Source organism: Lytechinus variegatus, chromosome 14 (assembly GCF_018143015.1).
Source record: "Lytechinus variegatus isolate NC3 chromosome 14, Lvar_3.0, whole genome shotgun sequence".
Taxonomy (NCBI): Eukaryota; Metazoa; Echinodermata; class Echinoidea; order Temnopleuroida; family Toxopneustidae; genus Lytechinus; species Lytechinus variegatus.
Genome location: NC_054753.1, coordinates 31,106,347 through 31,131,101, shown reverse-complemented (window position 1 = coordinate 31,131,101; position 24,755 = coordinate 31,106,347). Strand labels below are relative to the sequence as shown.

General features: G+C 35.4%; 1 protein-coding gene across 1 annotated transcript in view; it reads left to right on the top strand.

The window, feature by feature from the left end:
- Positions 1–24,755, top strand: part of LOC121427308 (ephrin type-A receptor 4-A-like) — a 48,571-nt gene that overhangs the window by 6,072 nt on the left and 17,744 nt on the right. The window contains exons 2-4 of the mRNA XM_041623646.1: positions 8,232–8,431; positions 14,972–15,280; positions 23,121–23,359. Of these exons, the coding sequence (XP_041479580.1) occupies positions 8,232–8,431; positions 14,972–15,280; positions 23,121–23,359 (748 nt within the window). The remainder of the gene's footprint in view (positions 1–8,231; positions 8,432–14,971; positions 15,281–23,120; positions 23,360–24,755) is intronic.

The following is a 24,755-nucleotide window of genomic DNA, read 5'->3' as shown; positions in this document are numbered from 1 at the left end:
TTGTAAACTCCTTTTTTCAATAACAGAACTGTTCAGGGGTCTAAATGATTGGTGTTTCTTCAGCTGTGCTGCCCTCATTGATCTGTGCTTTTAAGTGTCTTTTGAAAATAATGTTCAAGTTTTATGTTTTGCTTCAGAACATATGTAATGACAGATGTCACAAGATTGCTTATTACATATGCTGCCTCTCAGTTAAATCATCTTTCAGGAGTTTTGTTTTATTTCTACATCTGATGTCACAGTGAAAGGTTTATAATTGAAAACAAAATCTCAATGTCTTATAGCTGTTTTATACTTATTTGTCAGAAATAACATATATGAATATGTATACTGTCGAGAGTTGTCAACAATATGTGATCTTCTCATAATAGAGGTCTTTGGGATAACATGATGAAAAGTATCTAAAATAATTAAAGTTTGCCATGACAGAAATAGAGCCAATAAAAGCAGGTATTACACCAATTATTTTTACCTATGAGTGAGTGCTATAGCATCTAACAGGGGGGGGGGGGTAAATTGCAAATTTGTCTACTGCCAACTCATCCACTCACCACATGTCTACTTTCATTTAGTCACATGCCATTCCGTCCTTCAACATTTTGTCTTAACAACCATTTGGTCCAACAAACAATTTGGTCCAATCATGACTTTGTCTAATATCCATTTCATTTTCATTCATTTTGCACAATTTAACACCTAGTTCAATTAGACCAAATTGTATATGGACTAAATGGCTATTGGACAAACTGGTAATTAGAAGGAATGGCATTAGACTAAATGAAAGTAGACCATGTGGTGAATGGATGAACTGATGGTAGACCAAATGATAGTAGACGAGTTGGCATTTGGACGAATTGGTATTAGAAGAATTGGAAATGAACCAAATTGGGGGGGGGAGAGGTCATCAGATTGCCCCATTAAATTCTCTAATAATCTTCCCTCTGAAAGCCTTCAGTATGATTTTTTTTCTAAATTTTTAGTTTCTTGAGTAATTTTAAAGAAGAGTTGAGAAGAAGATGAAAAGGATGATGCGATCATCTCCCAATATCCCTAAACCCAAGGGACGTCATAGTGTACCACTGGTAGGAAGATCAGCTAGAAGCAGAATCCTTGCATGAAAATAAACTTATCAGTAAACATTGATCACACTATTGTCCAGGAGCTCAATCTTGGATACTTCCATGTCTTCTCAGTTACCACTGTCTCCTCAGAATCTCTGTCTCCAGACACACCGCCTTGTTAACTCTTCTTGTAAGGAATCCTTGGTAGTGGTAGGGATGTCAATGGAGACCGTGTGGTGGTAACCAGTCCCCAGGAAATTGGCTCAAGTTTTGATGCTTCTTCTTGTCTCTGGTAGAAACCTTCCAAGTGCAGTCAAAGGAATGTAGTAGGATTTTAAACAAGGACACTAGGGGAGCGTGTCATGAAACAAATAGTCAGTATTCAGCTGTTATAAGCTACTGAAATCCTTGCATCTGATTGGCTTAGAGTTAGTGGAAATCACCTGCAAGATACCTTATGAAAGACTCCCTAGGTCCATGTCATATGCAATTCTTGCATGACAGTTTGGCGGCATGCGTGACTTTAAAAAAAATATTTTACAGATGGTACCTGTTTTGGTTGACAGCATGTAGGAACTGTACAGGCTTCATGTAATTATTAATGATTCAAGACAGGAGGGTGCCAAGATAAAAAAAAAGCTACATGCATTGAGAATGAAACAATGACAGAAGCTAATAGAAGACGGTTCTGTGGTTTGGAAATGGCTAGGCTAATCAATAGAAAATTATATATAACATACACAATCGTGCAATTTCTTGGTTACAGTATTAAACCAATCTCATTTGCTCTTGTGTGGTTTTTCTGCAGCAGCATTAAGATCTTTCTATAATAGGGTACTTGAAAAGTAGGCCTGAAAGATTCCCAAGGTTTTTAACTATTCATTCCCAACCTTTCAATTTCTAAACTAGAAATTATGAAACTTTTCAAGAGAAAGGAAATGGAAATACCACCTACGGTTAAGATAGAGTAATCAAATGTTTTTGTAATCAAGACAATATCACATTACAGAAATGCACTAAAAAGGATTCATGTTGCATTTATTTAAAATAATTATTTGATCATGATAACCCAGAGGGGCGTTTTTTTTTCTTTTAGTTTTAATATAATTTTAAAAAGAAAACCCATGAAGAAGGAAAATATAAAAAGATTATTGAGGACTGTCTGATATGAATCATTCATGAGAACTATTACAAAATGCTTTTCACAAGAGGGAAAGATTAATCCTAGCAATTTTAAGTGTGATTTACTTAAAATTTCAATTGGAAATTAATGGTTTCTATAAAAAAATGTATGAAATACTGTTGCCATCTGTATCAGATTTAATTAGCCTTTGTAAGAATGGAAGTTGTGTCATTTATTTCTAAGAACGTTTTGGTTTGCTGGGAAAATTGTCATAAGGCAATGACCTAAAGAATCAATAAATCTTTTGTTTGAAGCTATTGTTGTCATTTATTGACCAATAAGGGAAAGATAGTAGTTCCAGTTGCATAGGACATGATTTCTTCTCTTTTAGGTTGTGTTCTTGTTTTAGGGGCATTTAAAGTGATTGGTTAACATTGGTTTGACTTTTAAAAAATCTTAGCTAGAAGGTCACACTTGTCACCTGTGTCTGTGATATGATACAAAAATGAAGCCCAGAAAAAATTGTGTTCGAAAATCATTATTTAGTGCTTCAAAAATTGAAATATAAAGTGACCGGAAACACCATCTTAATTTCATCTCATACACTTATGTGTACTATTTAGGTGTCTATAAGACGCCTATTTACAAAATCGGGGTTTGCCTTGTAGTTTTTGCTTTTCATTCTCAATAATGGTTGTTTTCGCAGTTTATTAGTTTTAATACATGCACTTGTACACATGTTTCATCTTGATTTGAGAATTTTTTAAATCGGCTGCTCACAAAGTTAAACAATACCTTTAAATTCTATTGGCAGATGAAGTGTTTTGAAATATACAGTGTAAACTCAGATACAAAACGCTCAACTGGATTTAAAAATTGTGCATAAGAAACCGCTTTTTCTTTATCATCAGTCAGTGGACAAACGTTGTCGTCCATTGAGGTGGCGCCCGAGGCAAGGATGTTACCTCAGACCTGCTTTCATCTTAAGATCAATACCTACTATCGGTTGGTCTCCATCTCATGACCATAACATCTCTCTTGGAGCTAGAAGGGGATGGCTACGGAAAGAGGCTCTTGAAGGATAGTAGAGACCATCAATTCATGTTCTTCTTATGTTCTTGGATGTACCCCTTTTGTGTGAGGTATATTTCTTTGGGCGCTCACTTGTACTCCTTTGTGTCAGGTGTTATTGTTCCTTTTGTCCAAACCTTGCCCCCATTGTGCTCATCTTGTACCCCTATTATGTAACTCTTGTCTCCTCTTATTCCACAGTGCCATGAAACACAATGGCTAGACATGTTTACATGTCCATATCACAAACCACAAATGCAGATTTCCACCAGATCGTTATGGTAAATGACTTCGTCCAAAAAAGGTGTGGCACTTGGCCTATTTCATGAGATGGATGGTTGCATAGATTAAAGATTGATTATACAAATCTAATAGGGTTATTGCTTGTAATCTGATATGAAATTGCTTAATAGTTTTGAGACTTAACTGAAATCAAATTTGCAGATATTACAGTTTTATTTCAATTGTTTAGTGAGTGGTATTACCAATTAAAAAAATCAAGTCCATTTTTTCCTTGATTCTTCTTTAGAAGTCTGTCACAACCCTTTCCAAAGTCAGAGCATTCTTCTCACCCATTCAGCTTTGGATGTGTGTCGCTTTATTTCTATTTTACCTCTTCAATACTACAGAGGAATATATTATGCAAGGAGTTATGCGAACCCAAGCTTACACATCCAATATATTTTCAAGGTGATGTCTTTTCAGTTCAGAGGGACATTTTGAATTCCCAGTGAAGCGGGAGGGTTCGAAAAAACTAAACGTGAGTGTTTCATACAGATGTTAGAAGATAGAGGGTCATTTGAACACTACGGCACATGAGTGGGCAATATTGGAGTATTGATTTCTTGGCTTGTTTGTGAGCTTTCTTGTAGGATTGATTTTTCTGTTCGGCCGTTGGAGGGCAGGAAAGTAACAAGTAGTTTAAGATCTTGTCAACAAGCTACAAAACAAGGAGCAAATTCTCAGGAAAAGTCACCAACATTCAGGAAAGGATGGATGATGTGTATGGTGAAGATTTGGGGCTTCTTGTAAAAAATAAAGATCAGAGAAGAGATCACCTAGGTGATTGTGGTACAAAGATGGATAGAATTCATTGTTGACATCTTCTTCCTTGAGCGTATAGATTAAAATGTTGTTGGGGAAAAGGCTTTTATGAACAAGAACTTTTGTCCACTAACAACGCCTCAGGCGATGCCTTCCTCGTCAAGGAATTAAGCTTGAATTGTTCTTATTGATTACTTGTTTATGACATAGCTTTCACAATAAGTTTTCTTATTGAAGCTTTTCTCAGCTTCATGTTGAAGCCTTGAAATGGAAAAGAAAGTCAAAGATTGTCAACCAAAGGAAAGTGATTCCCTTAAACTACAGGTCATCAAAGGTCATGAAGTCCTGAAAATGAAGATTTTCATCAAGAAATGCACTTTTATTCAAAGATAAAATAGGATAAAAAATAATTAGTCACATGGGAACTTGTTTTTCATAGTTCATACATTTATCTAGTAGTTTCATTTTGAACACTGCCCTCATTTGTTAGATTCATGTCCAATCCCATTAAACAACATAGTCAAATTCCCCCTCTCTCTGAATTATACATCAATCATGTTTATCTTTTGATATACTTAGAAAATAATTCGAGATATAGAATGCTTGTGGGAAAATTAAGTGATAAGAAAAATGGATGAAGGTGTGTTGAAACCTTGCTAGACTAGTGGATATGTAAATGGTAATATTGTATTGATTGAAGACAAAATAGCTCATTCCAACTGGCAAGTTTTTTTTATAATTTACTTCCTGTTCTCCCTTGCTTCATTTCTAGAAACAAGAAGTCAAGAAAACAAAATTGATGTAATCTTGCATTTAGGAAATTTAGTTTAATAAAAGAAGATGTGATTGATAGAATATAATTGTTATTATCAATGATATAAAAACCATAGAACTTGTATCAATATCTGAATATTGCATATTCCTTCTGTGCTGATCAACTGTTCCCTATCACATCACTGGGTTTGTATTTATCAGTTTGACTCTGGTGAGGGATAGTTGAAGAATGACATATTTTGAACAATAGATGGAGCTATTAAACAAAATAGAGATGGGCTCATATTATGAGCTTGCATGTTTTCATGCCCAATCTATTGTTTAATCCTTGCTTCATTAATAGGTAGACCAAATATTCATTCATTTGGTCTATTTTTCAAATAAAGAAGTACTGTTGGGTATGTAATTGTCTTAAATGAATTAGTTCTATTAATGTATTATACATTAGTCAAAAAGAAAAATATGTGTGTCCTTGGTGACATTAATTTTTATACTCTTGGCCAACTTTCACATCAGAAGTTTCATAGATATGTAACACAATATAGCTTATGTTCTCTATTCCAAACACAATTAAAGTCCCCCTCTAAATCATTCTCTTCACATTTAAACAGTTCGCCTCCTTTCCTTTATTCTATTCTAGAAACATTACAGCCTTCAATATAATGACCTTACACATGGTACATGGTATAAAAGTGTTGGAATTGTCCCTATTTAATATCCCCATGATTGTCATTTACACATATTTCTGAGCAGCTGACAGTCTGGAGATATTTACTGCCCATGCAATGTTATGATGTAGGTCTACATGTGTCCTCCTATGTCTGTGGTTTTTATTTTCATCCCCCCTCTCTCTCTCTCTCTCTTCCTTGCTCCTCCTTTCACTCTCACCTCTTTTCAGTTTTATAGACTTTCTTGATTTAATCTTCTCCATTTCCATGTTCATGAATTCTAACTTTAATCAAATTAAACTATATCTTTAATCAGTTTCAAACTATATCTTCAATTAACTTTCCTTAATCATTGTTTTTGCTGCAACCTTTTCATATATTCTTTCTTTTTCTTGGGTGTGGTCCTTTCCACCCATTCTTTATTTCACTTTCTCCTTCATTTTAGTGAAATTATGTGAACTTCTCTAATTGAGCCATAATATTTATTTTACCAGTCTCCTTCCATCTATTCAAGCTCATGTTTTATTCAACTTTGTTCTTTTCCTTCAATGTTGTTCTTTCCTTAACAATGTTCGCCTCTACCTTTAGTTGTTTCACAAGTTGACATTGGGAGTTAAAAGTGGGCAGGTCTGCTGTAAATTCAAGAACAGTTGCTATTAGTTTATTGGCTGTTGTACACAGCATCAAACATTTACTAAGATTAACAGGCAAACTATAGTGAGTATGATTGATCACCCAAACCAGGAGCTTATGACTGTATGATTTTATCAAAGATGTGTGTTATAGGCTCTTAGCAGTGATTGGTAGTGTTGCTCTTACAGTCTTACTGCTGATGGTGTCATTGATAATGACGGTGATGGTGATGATGATGATGATGAGGAAGATTATACTGATTATGAAAGTGATGATGGTATTCGTGGTGGTGGTGTTTTTGTTGTTTCTGTTGTTGATGATGGTTATTGTCTTGTTGGTGAAAAAGAAGAAAAAGATGATGATGTTGATTATGACGATGATGACGATGATGATAATGATCCCTAAGAAGGATGATTCGTGGGAATAGGGGGGGTATTGAAGGAGGAAGAAAAAGATTGATGGTAGATTAATGGGGATGCTGATCAATATTAAAGAAGAATCGGCGTGGATAATAATGCTTAATTAAGAGGAAGATTTTTAGGATGGAAGATTATCCAAAATTAGCATAAGCATGTTTTCAGTGGTGAGAGGATTAGATGATACCACCAAAGTCATGGCAATCCCAAATAGATTGGAAGATGGAAATTATGAGAGCACCAGCAAAAAATTCTCAAGATATTTAGATAATCTTGATTTATTCATGTATTTTTTTAATAACTATTAAGCCTTATACCTGTATACCCTCTAGCGATTAACTATTAAGCCTTCTAATAAGACATAGTGTTCATTCTCTCTGGACAAATGTCATAAATCTGCAAAATGTATGTAAAATATGTACAATTTAGGCGTACTTGATTTGTATGTTGTGAATTGCCTTTGAAGAAACAGAGGCTGAAGGAACTCTTACACTGCATTTAACATTTTGCCAGAATTATTCATCTCCCTATCCCATTGTAGCACTGAAATGTCTCCGAGCGTAGGTAATCCTTGTACATTTAGAAAAAGAAACAATTTACAGATCATGTCTTTTTCTACTGAGGAGCAGAAGCTTTAAAAGGTCAATATGTACATTTGTTGTCTCTTCTTCAACGTCTCCTTTTCCCCTAACCAAAGAAACCAAGATGAAAGCAAAGACTCCTCTCTAACATGATAATGGCCTTGACCTATGGCTGGCTTTAGTTTTTTTATTTCCTACTCCACTATAAACTTCATTTGAATTCAATTTTGTCTAGCTTGAGTTGTTCTTCTCTGCATCTTCTCATAGTGCATGTCTTATTCAATCAAACATAGTTTTGTCTCCATATCTGCTGGCTCAAAGTCAAAATATTTTGCTTGAATTTATGAATTTCGAACCTCTGATGAAAAAGGTTTGTTGGTGTGTTTATGAATTTGAGCCTGCAGATGTAGATTCATTTATTATCTGAATAAACTATATTTTCTGATCTTTTGAAAGCTTTGTTTTTGTAAATATAATACTGTAATTTCAGTTACACATCTATTTGACTTCTTTTAAAGCTAAAGAAATGAACAACTTTGTTGACATTGCCATGACCTGAAGATCAAGAGATATCTATCCACTTAAAGACACTCACGAATCGTTTAAATACTTTGATTTTCATCCTACCTCTTTTATTTGATGTTACTTATCTGTAATTTATTTATTGTTTGATAAAACCTTAAACAATTTAATCACAGTTTTTGCAATTGAATTGAATATTAAATCTTTGTATCTTTTCGACTTGGGTGCTCAAGCAGATGATTATATATTAATGCATTATGGTCTTGATTGTGATCACATTCAAATTGAACTTGGTCAATCATATTAAAAAAGTTGGTGGTGAATAAATTTTGTAATAGTGTGAAAATAACCCTCTCTCTATACCTATCTCATTATTTTACAGAATGTCAAATTGGGACTTTCAAGTCAGATATCGGTATAACTGAATGTTCTCCATGCCCTGCCAAGAGCCATGCAGACACCGTAGCAGTTACAAGATGTACCTGTATACCAGATTATTATCGAGCACCAGGAGAGGAAGCTGCTCATCCCTGCACAGGTACTGACGAAAAGCACCCCCTTATTCATAGTGGTATAATCTAAAAGAACTCTCATTTCATAATGGTATAGTCCAAGACATCCCTTCATTCATAGTGGTATAGTCCAAAATAACCCTCATATACAATTCAATTTCAATTCAGTTTGTTAACAAGAATAGAGGGACCGAAAATCTACTATATTGTGGGATTCGTCATGTCTCGTAATAACTATCCAGCATTTTTCTTACACCTCAATATTTTATCGTTTAGAAAACTATTTTGGACTAGTCACATTTCTAGTTATATAAGAAATAGAGAAGTAGATGTTTTCGTCCACAGAAATTAAATGTTTCCATTGCAGTATAACATTGAAGAAAAATTAACTTTTGGAGGCCAATTCAGGTTTAATAAAAAGAAAAATGAATCAATGGTGGTGGGGGGGGAGTGAAAATTTTGTGTATTTGGATACACGACATAAAAATCAGCCCTTTCCGCCTATTTTTTCATTTCTTATTTTGAAAGAATAACTGGATTAAAGTTTACTTTTCAGCCATGACTCATGGAAACCAGACCCCGAAAGACTTCCCTAGGTCCGGGCTAGGTTACCCGCCTTGTTCTTTATCCATAGTTATTGTGTCTTTTCACGTGTAAATATGTGTGCGTGAGCTCACTATTTGTTTTGTAGTATCAGATGGTTCTCAATTAGATCTCTTTGACTCCACATAATAATTTCAATGCCCCTTTTCCTCTGTTCTCCTCCCGGTGGCCCAAACGATATGATCAGTCCCGTGTTTGTGGTCACGAAAAGACTTCAGTTGAGACCGAATGTCCCTTCGGAATTAGGCATGATTTTGGTTGAAAAGATGTAATATTTGGGATCGACTTTTCAAGCAATTTCATTAGTAGTGTTTGGGCCATGAACTGGTTCTCATATCATTGTTGCATTTTGGAAGGATTAATTTTCATGGAAACTGGGGAATTTGGGGAAAAATAATTATGTGATAGATTTTATTTTTTCCACTTAGGAGACGAATAATCAGGAAAGGAGTTTAATAACTTTGTACCATGGATTCCATGCTTATGTGACTTGAAAAAGAAATGTTAACATTTGGGAGAGCATATTCAAGAACCATCATCATTGATGATTTTCAAGTACAAAGACCTTTCAGCCAATCAGATACAATGATGCACTAGTTTCTAATAGATTGCAGTTAAAAAAAAACCAAATCATCAAAAATTTATTCATGCGATGTTCCTCGAGATTGCTTTCTTACTACTTGTATGAAACTAGCCAGACTCTCATCTTAAATTTCTTTTAAGACAGTTTATCGTAACAAAATTTTAAACGATTTGGTTTGTGGAAATTGGGAAAATTAAATAACAGACAAACCGTGGTCAAAGGTGTGAAGTCGTCATGGCAAAGGAATGAAGTTTGTTTTACCTGTCGTAAAGTATGTAAATTATCTAAATGAAATATGGAAATGTTGTTTTCTTCCAACGAAATAGAATCATTCTCTCACAGCCTTAGATGAACTCAGATCCATCAAGTTTTCTTACTGACAGTGTTTGATTTGCTTGATATACAACCAAAACAAACTTATAAGACTGATTTGAACAATTTATTTGCTTAAACCCCACCTCTCTTGTCATCAAATACAAGAAATGTTCATAAATAGTCATCTTATGATTCTATTGCCTCATTTGGTTGTATAAATCTCCTGTCATTCAAATGCTAAAACTTGGTGAACAATATGATTTTTTCACAATCAATTCATACTACTGAAAAAGTACACCCAATTTCTTACATTTGACAAGAAGCTCAAATCACTTTAGCATGTTTAGTACAAGACGGGGCCATTTGGCAATACTGATTCAGTAACATTGCTTTGTGCCAAATCTAATGAAAGTAGTTGAAATGAAGGATAAATATCATCCGTAGATCTGATTCTTGCTGAGCTGTTCTTCATTTTTAAAAGAAGAGATATCTTTTGTAATGCCAAGACAACCAAAGCAGCAATAAATGTCTCATTTTACTTAAATATTTACCAGGCGCTCATATAAGAATATCCTCAATGCATATTTTGTCTGTTTCAGAAAATGTTCACAAATTTTCAACAACAAAAAGAAAGTCGTTGTGATAAGAGGTTGAAATCAGAAGTGAATGAACACTGTGAAAAGAAGTAGATTGAGTTTTAAGATTATTAATATGGTTCTGGAAAAGTCATTATGTTATTGACCTTAACAGTTAATTTGCACATCTTGGCTCTGTTAATCCTCATTAATCTTCTGTCCAAATACTTTTATGAAAATGAGTTTACAGGGAAAACTTATTTACATCAATCATGTAATAACATTAACAAATCACATGTCAGATATATGGGCACATCTGATATACACATTCAAGAAAATATTAAAGGGCATTGTACAACTCGAAAGAAATGTTATTGGATAAAAAGTGATGTAGTGTGTAATCTATACATTTGTTCAAGTATATTGTTGATGTGAAATAACTTGCTCATACAAAAATGAACAAATTGGAAATACTAAACATAAGTAAAAATGTACAGTTCACCATGAAGGAATTCAAGAAAAAACAATGTACAGTTGAATAGTAAAGTTCAGCATGAAATGACCAAAATGGAGAAGAAGAAAAAAAAAAGACATTAAAAACCTGCATTTGAAATGAACCAACTTGCCTAATTTGATTGATAATGGGCTTCGGATCGAGATGTTTTGTGGAGACAAAGGGAGGATGTAAATGGTAATGTAGATTCTTCTTTGTCTGGTAAATACTATTTCATGACGGATGGTGAGGGAGTATGGGCTCGGCTAATCATGTGTATATGAAGAATGAATACCTAGGGAGTTCTATCCTCTATGTCCAGTCAACCAAAGGATTCATCAAATGTCATAGGCTCTTGAATAATTCTTAAAGATGTTTCTGGTTCTGGAAGACTAATGTATCTTTGCATATGTATTCCTGTTTTTCTCCACTTCATGTATAGTGTGGTGGAACATAAAACTATTGTTATTAGTCATGCTTTTCTCTGTCCGTGGCTGCATGAGATCTGACTGACCTAGCACCTGGCAGTTGAAGAATATGTTTCATTGGAAGTAGTATTGAGATTCAGAATAGAGACATTGTCTCCAATTGCGAGATATAGCAGTTTCATTTTTATTGTTTTCTTTATCTTCATTCATATCTTTGCTCAAAGTGTATCATATCAAATCAGGGACCCGTTTCATGAAACAATAACACATCTGTAATAACAGTTTAAAGCTACTGCAATTCTTCTATCTCATTGGCTGGTAGTAAAGTTGTTATAGGAATTGTGCATAAAAATAATAAGTATTTATGAAACGGGACTCAGGTCTATTATTTCAAATAAAAGAATGTTAATCCTATCTCATTAAATTCAAATAGTCATTCCTCTGTAAAACTAGACTTTTTTATATTTCAGAATGCATGCATTATAATAAAGCAACATTATATGACTACAGATAGGTTTACTTGAAGTTCAGTCCCTTTCAATCTCCCAGCTTAGTAATAAACTAGCCGTTGAGATGTTATCGCTATGACAACATCTACTTGGAATTGATGAGAAGTCACCTGAGGGGTGAGAGGTCATCAGTCTAGGGCCAAGAGGTCAAATGACTGGGGATTGGTGATGACTTTTTAATCAGGGTTTTACATCTTGAGGGATTACCTTGTAAATGACTGCTTGAAATTCTTCCCAAATATGTCTTCAATATGAAATTGGTAACAATAGGGAGACAAGATGAACGATAGAGCTACAGCAAATACATAGGCCATGCAGTGATATATGACTGTACATTAGGCCCTCTATCTTTAGGACACATTTATAGAAACAATTAAATTATCTTTTATCTCAATACTATTTATTTTTAATGCTGATGATGGATTTTCATTTGTTGATATTTGGCACTCTGAATGTAGTGAATATTTGACAACTAAGTTTTCAAAAACAAAAAAAAATAAGTGAACATTCCTGGATTATAAAATCTCAACAATTGTATTGTTTTTAGGAAGGGTTTTCCCAGTTTGCTTTCCGATAAAGGTTTCAAAAAAAAAAAAAACAAAGCAATCGATTTCTGAAGAAAAATGTCTGTCGATTTTCAATTTTGAAAAATAGATAAAATATAGGCCCATAGGGTTAAGGCTTATATATATTAGATGACCTAAAAATGTCTGATTATAGGATAATGCCTTTGCTCTTTTAGAATCAGTAATTACTCCCTCCCTGCATTTATCATTATTGAAAACAAATTTTATTTTGACTTCATATGCCATGTTTGTGTAAGAATATCATGATGGAGTTGAAATATCATATACCCATCCCACTATACCTTCCCCCCCCCCCCAATCCTCTCCTGTTTCCACTGCATCTTACTCTTTGCACTGTCACCTAAAGGCCTTGTCTATATAAACATGAAAGTGGTTTTGTACAGGAAATCAGTTGTCCATGAAAGGGGCGTTGCTCTTGAACATGAATGTAATCCCAAGGGCTCTCTCACCCCTTATCAAATCTTGTGATAAACCTCTTTCTGGTGATAACAGAGTGATGAATAGAGTTATGATGATCTTTGAATGATGTTTAGAGGACCACCTCCCTGTAACAGCCGTGGCTGATATCCCTAAGATTGAAGCCAGACGGCATATATCCTCTAAGATTTGCCTCTCTAGATTTAAGAAATTGCTTTAGTGCCTCTTCTACTCTCAACAAATGAACAGCCTATGACCAAGTATATGTCACCTGATATCTCCTTGCTATGACCAACATCTCTAAGATGATGTATGGTTAGTGACCAGATAAGTGCAAGAAAGGCATTATACATGAAATAAAAAGTTCCCTTGGTCTTGCTCCTATACTCTTATTAGATAATGTCTTCAATTATTAAATAAATGAATTCAGGAAATGATAACCAGAGCATGAACTGACTTGTATTACATCTGACATCCTGCTCATGTGTTGGACAAATTGAGATAATCCTGTTCAGTCCATGTTGTAATCTATATTTAATTATGGTGACATTGAGATATCCTCCTTGATTTAAAAAAAAATATAAAGTGAATTAGGAGTTGAGGGGGCTGGTGCACAAAGGGTTGCAATAGAAAAAAAAAACAACTTAACTTGCAACCAATTAGAAGATTTCATTTAGGACTGTTGGAACAGTTCTCTATTCTCTGATATGAATATGTATCCTTGTATTTTACATATAAAATTAATACCACTCATCTCTGCAATTGAACATTGGCAAGGCCCCTGACAACCAGACAGTTTGATATATTAAGAGTATGAGAAAGAAAGAATCTTGAAACAAGTGTTTTTTATATGCCCTGCTTACTCCAGTTTCACATCTAACAAAGATTGGAAGAAAAATGTCAGACAAAACTTTTTAAGGACCAGCCAGGCCCCCCCCCCCACCTCAATGAAATTGTGACACTTATTAAAAGAAATATAATATTTAGGAAAGCATGTACTTGTAGATCTATATATTTTTCCTTTTCTGTACATAACTTTGTTATCGTTGATGTTTGCTTTTCTGCCTGCTTCAAGCATATGAAACATTTTCATGCACAGCTGAAATGCAAGTTTCATTTGCGAATATTCATAGAAAATGACTAAGATCCGATTTCATCCATAATCCATTCAACTCTGTGACATTTGCTTCTTTTGGATTGGGTTTGAATATTGGTGGAAAAAAAGATTAAAACAAACTCAACCCTCATCAAAGTTGGATTTATTTGTAGTCAATTCGCCCCTCAGACCTCCCAAGCCTGTCTCCATGTTAAATGAAAATGTGGTTTGGGGATGTATCCATCTAATGGGGATGTCATAGGCCTCGCCACTCTGTCTTTTTGGTTGTTCATGTATCACAATGTTCCAGGAGACAAGACGTCTCCAATTTTAAGACATATTCGGCCAAGAGAAGATTTCCCCCTTATCTCTCTTTATCTTCACAAGTAAAATAACTTTGCCTGGAGGGGAATGTGACTGTGTAATTTAGACATGTTCCCCCTCAGTGATTTAGAAACCGATATAATGTCCTCAATTAGGGTCTGAATGTTTAACCTGTCCAGTCATAGTACTAAAGCAGCTTCATCAAATGGCAATATGTCTGGGAAAAAACAAATAATCCATCTTGAAGCGATATTGTCTGAGGTTCATCTAGAATTCAAAAAGCATCTTAATGAATCATCTGCCCTTTTCACCTCTGGTTAATCCACTGGCTATGGTATCTGGGTGGCCCTTGCGCAATGCCAATTAGAATTGGAGAAGTCAGTAGTTAGTGGGTTAAGAGCAGGTGGTTTCCCCCCATGACCAAAACTTGCCCAAAGTAATGATTTTTTTATATGACTGTATGCAGTCAAATTGATTTACTAAATTTGCAGTAAAGTATTCTCCATTTCCTCGAAGACTAAAAATTTACAGATAATTTGTATTTTTTAATCCATGTATAGATTCAATTGATAGTCAATGCTGATGTGGAGTGTGATTTTAAAGTATTCAAAACAATCACTTTCATTACTATTACAGCACCCCCATCTGCACCCACATCCCTCACTGCCGTGGTCGACGAAAAATCATCCGTCGTCACATTAACGTGGCGCAACCCCGAAAACCTTGGCGGCCGGACGGATATAGACTTCAGAATCGAATGTCAACGATGTCCGGCCGATGTCCAGTTCTCATCCATCCAGCGAATAGGTCAGGGGTATGAGGTCAATGTGAGCAGGTTATCATCGCATACGACGTATGAGTTCAGGGTACATTCTTACAATGAGGTCTCCAGCCAGAGTACGGTGGATAACTTTTCTGGCGTCAATGCTACAACCTTCTCCTCAGGTAAGAAGTTAAAGTTGATTTTGTAGTGTAAAATAAATTTCTCTACCCGCTCCAATTTCTGCATTTTAAAATAGCACAGGCAGCATGTGAGAATTGAAAGAATAATAAGATGGATCATAACTTTAGTTGATGATGTTTGCTTGTCATAGACATGATGAAGGTAAAATGATGCGTTTAAAACATCTGACATGTAACGCCTAACATCCACACCTAAGAAAAAACATGACCCATTTCTTACCACCACACACAACCCAGATGCCAGCATCTTGCAAAAACACCCCTATCTAAACAATTTATTCTTTAATCTTGTCCCGTTTATTTGAATGTTTATTGCAAATGCAGTCTGCGTGTATTTCCCTAGCTTGGTTTGCCTGACATGGAATAACAAAGGATTGAGCTTGATGCTGTCTACTGGCTTGGTTACTGATGGATAGAGCAGGGGTTATACAGGGAGGGGATGTACAACAACAAGATGATGTGTGAATTGAGATTAATGTAGTGTTTGGTAGGAGGTCAGGATGTCAGAAATGTCTTTTCATCACCTAGGATTAAAAACTGGTTGGGATGGATGGGGGTAGATGAGATAGTAGGAATACTGTCTATCTGGGAATGAATAATGGAATGGGAAGGATAGCAGTGGAGAATATGTTTTGAGTGATGTAAGGACTGAATTGCAATGTATTTCACTGCCCTGGCCTATATTGCTTGTCCTATATAAGGTGGTATTTTCATTTTTTATGAAATAAAGATTCAATGTAAATTTGCATTATTATTTTTCCCCACAATAACAATAATTGAAAAAAACAGATCCTTTCTCATCCTTTTTTCCATGATTCTCTCTATCCCTCTGTCTTTCTTTATCTCTCTGAGACATGCAGTATACAATCTACACTCATTTTCACCTTTCCTCCCTTCCTCTTTCTGACCTATATCTCATTCTCCACCTATCTTATTTCTTATCCTGATGCTCTTCATATCTCTTTCCTGTTTCATCATGAAGTTTGATGAAAGTCAAAGCCTTTTAGCATGAAGATCAAAGTAGCTGTCATCTCCCCAAATCGAGCCATTTTGTTCAGCTGCACATACAAGTACTCCACTTACCAAAACTTTATAACGAGCATCTAACAAAATGTATCTCCTAGATCAAGCAGGGTAATGAAACCCTAGTAATTTGCTTTAGATCCTCTCACAAGCCAGGTGAGGTGTACATTATCAGTGTTGAAAGGTGATACCTTCCACACTTTCAGACAAAGGTATCCCTGTTAAATGTTTGACTTTGTTTTACTTAGCCAGAATGGTATATGAGATTCATTGACATGATGTTCAAAATACAGTGAACTTTTTAGCACAAAATTTTGGATATTGATTACTCTGAATTGATCTAAACATGGCTAGTATTAACCGATTGTTGGTTTATACCAAGTTGTGTCTTTAGATGAAGGTGTTTAGTGGTAGATACCAAATGGTTTGACTTCATTGTAGTAGTGTGACAACCCAGTTAAACCTGGTCTCATGAAGCATCTTATCTGTGATTTTCACTGACTAAACCAATCTGAACCAATCAGATGCAAGGATTTCAGTAGCTTATAACTAATAGCCAGTAAAACCTGGTCTCCCTACAACTTCATTCCAAGTTCATTACTTGAGGCTCTTGAAGGTTCAGCCAATATTGACACAGGCTTCGAAGTAAAGGGAGCATGTACTTTCCTTTTCCTTCTTGCATCTTGCACCTAACGACTCTATTAGAACGCTAAGTGGGTCGTTTATCAGATACGCTAAACCTTAGCAAAGCATTCTCCCAAAGCATTCTTGCAGAGCACGGCACTCATTAAGGAAAATAGGAAAAGGAAAGAAACAAACGTGGTTGGTTAAAGAAAAGTTCAAGGCTATAAGACAATATGGTTACGTTGTTAGTAAGGGAAGGCTTCTGATTCACCCTCCATTATTTGTCTATCTTTAGCTTCAGCTCATATACCCGTCATTTTCATCATGGTAAACATGCCATATTTATGCACATAAAACAAGACATAGGACATAGAAGCTGTCATAAAACGGAATTCTCATAGGCCTATGTTGGAATGCAACTGAATCCCACAAAATTTATAATATAGATTGGGAGAATGTGATTTATTGTGAAAATGTATTTTGTAAAGGGCCTGAATTTTTCAAAACATAGACTGATTGATTTCATACTCTTCACAATTTATTTCCTGGTTAAAAAAATTTGAATCAGTTGGATCCTTCATTTCCCTACTATGTCTGATTTTCATAGCAAAGCAATCTCCACACTGCGAAACACCAGCCTGCATTCTATATGTTCACACCAGAGAAGTATTGAAACAACACCAGTTTGGAATCAAACCGATGTTATTTTAATACTAAGTGGCGGCTCTGTCGCCCATTGTATGCATGTACATCAGTGTTTTACACCTGCATACAATGGTGTTAATACTTTGGTGTTACCTACATACTTAAGTGTATTACACCTGCATACTATGGTGCTGATACTTGAGTGTATTACACCTGGTAGGAATGCCTATGCATATAGTTAAAAGGGGATAGCAGGTATAGAATGACAGGAGAGGGGGTCAAGCTTCCCAACTTGAACAGGAAATTAAATCACAGAAGGAAAGGAGTGAGATCGATGGCCTGGACGAAGGAAGAAAGAAATAAAACTTAAGATTTAGAGTGAAATGATGGATGGGAAAGAATTGTATTACTCTACAGATTCAATGATTACTGGAGGTTTGGTAGACAACCAAACCTTTGTTATGAATGACGGTATCTTCAAATGAAAGATAGAGAACTAAATCCTAAACTGGTTCATATCAGATGAATATGATTTTATTCTGTAGATTATTTGTCTTCCTGCCATTCTTATTCTATTCCCAGCAATCTATTGGTATTTCTCTTAGCGTTTTGCATCAATTTTTATGCTTATGGTAGGTATTTTATCAGATAGTTGGATCACTTATTGTCTTAAAGGGAATTTATCAAAAATACTGATTCCATCTGGAGATGAAAATGGCAATCGCCTAAAGAAGTTGACCTGATGGCTTCGGGCAGCTAGGATTTCCTCTTTCTCTGTCTCAATTACAATCCACCATTAATAATGTGTGACTTAACACCTGAGGAGAGTGCACTTTAACCATCGTCAAAAAAAGAGACATGTGGGACTGAAAGAAGAAAATCATATTTGCACTCTGGTAATTACTCCCTTTTTGCGGATGCCTATTAAGGATATCGAACAATGTCTTTGGCAGTGGAAAGGAGAGAGAGAGAGAGAGAACGTAGATCTGCCTTTTATTCTCTTCTATTTGAACAGTCATGTACAAGTTGTGGAAAAATGCAAAGAGTTTGCATGAAGAAGAACGGCAAACTGGTTGGTAAAATGACTTTCCAAGATAGGGTTGGATGAATTGTTCAAGAGGACAAGAGGACAGTACTTGATAGAAGGGAGGGGGATGGTGGTATTGAACGAATGAAGATAACCAATTACCATGGTAATTTCATTGTCCAAATAGGCATTAAGGATCCCCCCCCCCTTCTAAATCTTAAAAATGGTTGAGTATTTGCGAGGTTCAGGTTTCCTCCCAATCGTTGGTTCGATAGGTTATTGAAAAAATACGGAAACGGAATGCAGTCTCTTTGCCTGACTCACTGCCATCTCATCCTCTTTATAAGAAAGGAAATTGTAGGGGTCAAGTCATGATATCATGCTGAAACCTGAGAAACTTTGAAGAAACTACTTTCTTCATCAAAAGTGTGGAAATATTTTAAGCGATTAGATCATGGGGTGCCGTCATCGATTCTCCCATCGATATTCATCAAAGTGATACTTCTGGATTTTTCTTCAAAAAGAGATTGGTTCCTTCAGATGGTGAGGCTTCTCACACATTTAGGAGTTCCTAATCTTTGGTCAATACACCATAGGGAAATATTGCTCATCTAGTTAAAAATCAGTAACAAAGGTTTTAAAAGGCGAGAGTTCTTGAAAACGCATCTTAATCGTGAAATACACCTGATGGAAATATTGCTCATCAGTTTAAAAACCTCAAAGAAACAAAGAGTTTTTTTGGTTAAAGGTGAGAATTACCTATTACGATGACAACCCCTTGAAATAAGCATCTTGTTCCAAAACTCACAATGACGTGCCCTTCCATCATGATATCCGAAGGTGCTTGTCTGTCCAAGACCCTCCTCACAGACCCACATCTATGAACAAAGAAAGATCTTTAATGCATTCACCTTTTAGAACAAAGAACATACGATCAAACACTCTTTGCAGAGAAAATCTCCATTTTCGTGAAGTACCGTCACCGCTGATACGACTTGCAGATTTTGGATGACGAGACGTGAAATCACCGACTGTGGTGAACGGCCACTAGATGGAAAGTCAATAAAATAAAGATTTTTTTCGTGTACAGAGCAATCTTCTTGTTGTGAATCTCTTTAGATTTACAATGTTTTTGGTGTTAGGTAATGAAGATGAAGTGTTCGAAGAGGTCTTTGGTTTGAGCACTGATTGGCATCTACATCACTTGGTTGCACTCGTATTGACATAGCAATAAAACAGTACAAGTAAATTTTCTTTTGATTACTGAAAATATTGAATTACTGTTTAAGAGGGCTGTATGCCAACACTTTTATCCAAATAGAAGATGAATTTTTATAAACAACCTGTATTCTCATTGAAGGTTGAATTCAATTCTCTTAGACTAAATGATACCTTGTTATACCATGGTCACATTTGTTCTACGGCGGCCGTACGGCGAGTCGAAAACAGCCGTTTTAACATTTTTTTGTCCAAATACATATAGGTGGTTTGAATCCAAATTAATAAAACGGCTGTATTCGACTCGCCGTACGGCCGCCGTAGAGCAAATGTGACCAAGGTATTACAGGTGATGATTTGACATTCTAGCCTATTTATTTTATTCATTGAATTAACTCGAAAAGTACTTAGTTTGAGACTTAAAAACTTGAAGGTTTTTTTTTACAATACGATGAACTTGTTGATGCATTCAAGAATTCTTTGCCAGAAGATAGAATACATTGAAAGAAATGGGATCCAGTTATTTTCAGAACCAATCGGGTTTCTATTTCAATAATTCAAGACAAAACATTGTTTTTGGAGACACCCTAGCACATTGTCTTGCTTATCATGAGTACAGTAGCTTGCTCCAATCAGTTCACTGCTTACAGCAATTAGACTGAAGGTGAAGTGCTAATGATTTGATATATTGTTTCCAGCTGAATATGTCTTGTGGTAAGTTGTTGTTGTCCGGATCATATTTATACTGACATCTCCATCTCTTTGCCTTCTCTCATTGAATAAACCGGTCAGTTCAGGTTTCATGAAGAGTGATGTTCACAGACTTGTTCTATAAGCTACTGAAAATCCTTGCATTTTATTGGTTGAGAGCAAATTACTTGGTAAAAATCACTGACAAAACCTTTATGTGAAATGTTCCTAAGATCAAGGAAGTAGGAAGCATATATTAAACTATTTTTTATTGGTCATTGTCAAACATTGTTCTTGTATGCCTATGATTAGGAATGTTTTATATTTCATAAAGATATCTCCTTGTGCAAATCTGACTATGATCTGAGCAATCCTATTTCTATGAGTAAGACCATGTGTGTCAACCAAGACCTCATTTTTATCTACTTTCTTGAATTGGTTTCCATTAAACCATCTTCTGAACTTGTTTCAGGTCTTATTCCTGTGGGAACACTTTCAGTATGGTAACATTTTTTGCAGGAAATTTGAACAGCAGCGTTGGCATTCTACACAGTGTGTACTGCTAACATGCCCAATGCGCACACAATCTCTTACTTCTGTGCGAAGAAGATTGCTTCCAGAAGAATGGCTGTGTCTTCATCTACATTGAAACCAGTTTAACAAGCAAAATTGTCTTGACCATCGCATCAGGTGGATTTCCAAACTGGTTTGGAAGACCATTTACGGTCGCTTTCAAGACCACTTTGAGTGTTTGTGTTACATTGGTTTGCAATAAACTGGTTTAACAAAGTAGATGAGAACGGGGTCCAAGTGACTTATGATTATTGAAATGGACTAGTGTGTAGCTACAAGGCCAGAATCTGATTTAGATGATCTTTCCTTGGAGTGAGAGTGTGAAATTTATGTTCAGAGCTGTTACTGTGGAGCAAGGCCATGGTCTTCAGCAGACACACAGGCATTCGCTTTGAATGTCAATCATATCTTAATTCCCATTCACTCTTTTCCTACATTGAACATATATCCATATTTTCTCTTTCTATCTTGCTATCTCTATTTCTTCATATTTAGTTCTCTCTCTTTCTCCCTTTCACTCCTGCCCTCAAAGCTTATGCACATCACTTGTTTTACATCAAATTTTTATGTTTAGCCATTGGCGTCAACTACTCAATCAAGCAAGAATGATGAGAGCTGTTGTTATTCCAAGGTCATTTTGGATGTGTTTCCTACTTTTATTCTACCATGATAATGACAATCAGAGTTCACCTTATTCATAGCTTCTGTGTATGCCGGAGAGTGTCGGAACGAGGGCTCCCTTTATTAAATCCAGATGTACCGAGCTTTGTTTCGGGGTCAGTTGTTATTGACGGAAATGGAAAATACTTGAATTCCTACGATGATATCATGATATCATTTTCATCAGTGTGAGAACTTTTCTAATCCAGGCATGTCAGAGAATCTTCATTCAGCTATGGATATCATTACTCTTATCACTCTGAAGACAAGTCATTTTGGCATCAATTTATGAAGAAAATCATAAGTATTAAGTTTGGAGAAGAAAAAAATTGTGAAAATTTTATTTCAATTACAAGAGAGAATGATAAGTTTTAGTTTTCAGACATACTGATCCATCACAGTTAAAGGAAGGCAATATTTTTCATTACTAAGCTTGGATTTAAAGTAGCCTATACCAAAGAATGACTTTTACCCATAGTTGTTTTGAGATTTAAAAAAAGTTTGCGTAAAGGAGGACATTTGCAACAGTCAAATCATAAGTAAAACAACATGCAAAATATCATACATTTAATGTTGGGAGGATGGAAGGAATAAAGAAAAAACAGTAGAAATTTTCAGTAACAGTTACATTCTTTTGGTGAGGCATCTTTTTACACCATCAAGCATTTGTTATTGAATACATGAGATACCAAGGCGTCTATCGTCTAATAAAAGACAGCAATGCTACACCTGCATTTCTGCATTTGGTAACTTTATCTGAGATTGAGAAACGAACCGAGTCTAACGACCTAGCTGAGGATGGACTTGTCGAGTGAGAAGTAAATTCGCCAATAATTGATGTTTTTGAGGAGAAAGTTTCGGGCAAAGAATTTAGGGGAGTAAATGCTTTCTTATCTCAGGCATCAGGAATTTGGAATTGGATCCTCTTTGCTGGTTTGCAGTAGTTTATAGAGATGGTAGGGGGGGGGGGGTTAAACCACCTTTGTGATAATAAGAAATTTGTGTTCTTTTTCACTGTAAGAAAAACAGTCTTGATATGCTTTTTTTCTTGTAATTCATTTTTAATGTGCCACATTGTTATTTTTAGTGAATATGATAAGATATTTTGAAATGTTGATTGAATTATATCACTTTGTCATGAAATGTTAACTGTGAAAAAATGAGATTTCATTTATAATTGATATGTTTAATATTGTTTTCTGAAACCCCTCCAGTCCTTGAGGTCTTCTTCAGTGCCAGATTACAAGAGGAACATTGTATCTCAATTGTATTCAATGTTCACTTTAAACATTTTTGCATTCAGTGATTATTCAATACTATTTGCCATACATTCATCTTGAACTGTTTATTTCTCTCTCTCAGTGCCTTCCGCTGTACGAGACCTGAAGGTAGTAGAGGATGATGTCAATGATGATTCGATCAAACTAAGATGGCGCCAGCCTCTCTTTCCAAACGGTGAAATCACAAACTATCAGGTGATTTACCGTACCAGCGCCGAGACCCAGGAGAATGTCAAGTACCATTACCAGGGTGTAACGGATGGAGAGGTTCAGGAAACCACGGTGCACGGATTGGTACCAGGAACAGAATATGTCTTTGAGGTAAGCACTAATGGTACATTGGTGTCCTTTGAATTTAGTGTTTGGTGTTTGTCCTCAAGTTTGGTGTTAAAATCTGTTGTTGAGTCCAAGTTAGGTAAGTCATAATGTTCCCTTGAGTGTTTTGAAGCTTGGTGTAAAAAATCTGTTCAGAGAGTTTGGATGATATATATGTATACCAGCCACAACACTAAACAGTGACTTTATTCATCTTTAATTTTATTCACCATAAACATATATGTAAAATATAGAAAGGTGAGATATGCATTATGATTTAAACAATAATACTAAAAAGTTACAAATTATAGGGAATGGGAAGTTGACAAATTTAACATTTAGCATTATGGAACATTGACTGCCAATAGGATATCCATAATAGATGACTACACCTCTACATGATTAATGTTTTCCTTGAAAACATAATTGTTATCCTGATTCAGGCTTTTCTAGCCATCTTGTCTAGAGATAATTTATAAGTGACATTTTGCATTTTAAATGTCTTTTGTCGACTGTACCTTAACAATACATCCAAGGATTAGGAGCCTGTCGTCTGTGGGTGTAGCTGTATTTATGAATTCCTTTTTACTTTTATGAGCTATCGTCTTCAATATTTGTATCATCCTTGCTCAAAAACGCTTCAATGTTTTCCACTCTCTCACTTCATAATCAAAGCAGACTTAGATGCTGTAAAGGTCAGGGGTTTTTATTATGGACAAAAGCTTCTCTTCTTTATATCCATATTACCAACTTGACATTTCTAAGTTGCATAATAATAGGGGTGCATCACAATAATTCTGATAGAAGAAATGTTCCTTTGCCAGCTATTGATACATGGTGTCTCTATACGTGAATACTGATTGCATTGATTATAATTGAGTCAGAATGCTGCTACAGTAAGCAGTATTCTCTCTTTAAGAGTTATTTTGAACATTTTATATCAAGGCCTGCAATGGATTCTTGTCTCTAAAGTTGTATAGTTTTTATTACACATGTAGAGCGCTTGATCATGAAATAGTTTCCAAGGATAATTCATTCAACGTATGCGTTGAAATCAATGAGTCTAGAAATGTACACCACTCAATTATTCAAGATAAAATCAATTGTTTGGACATTATATCTTCAATTATTTCAGAAAAATCAATTTTTGAGATCATGTTTCCATTCGTTATTGCTCTGGTTTATATTGACTTGCTTGATGAAGAGAAAGAGAAGTAGAGAAAGAGAAAGAGAGAGATGAATACAAATATCTGATTGAAAAAAACCACAGCCACAGCTGAACTTATACTGTTTAACTTTGATCACAAAAATACTGAGAAAAGTGAAAATGAACTATATTTTTAAAAAGCTCTGCACTATTTTGTTTTACATTGTAGTCTTGTTCTATTTCAAGCAAATCAAG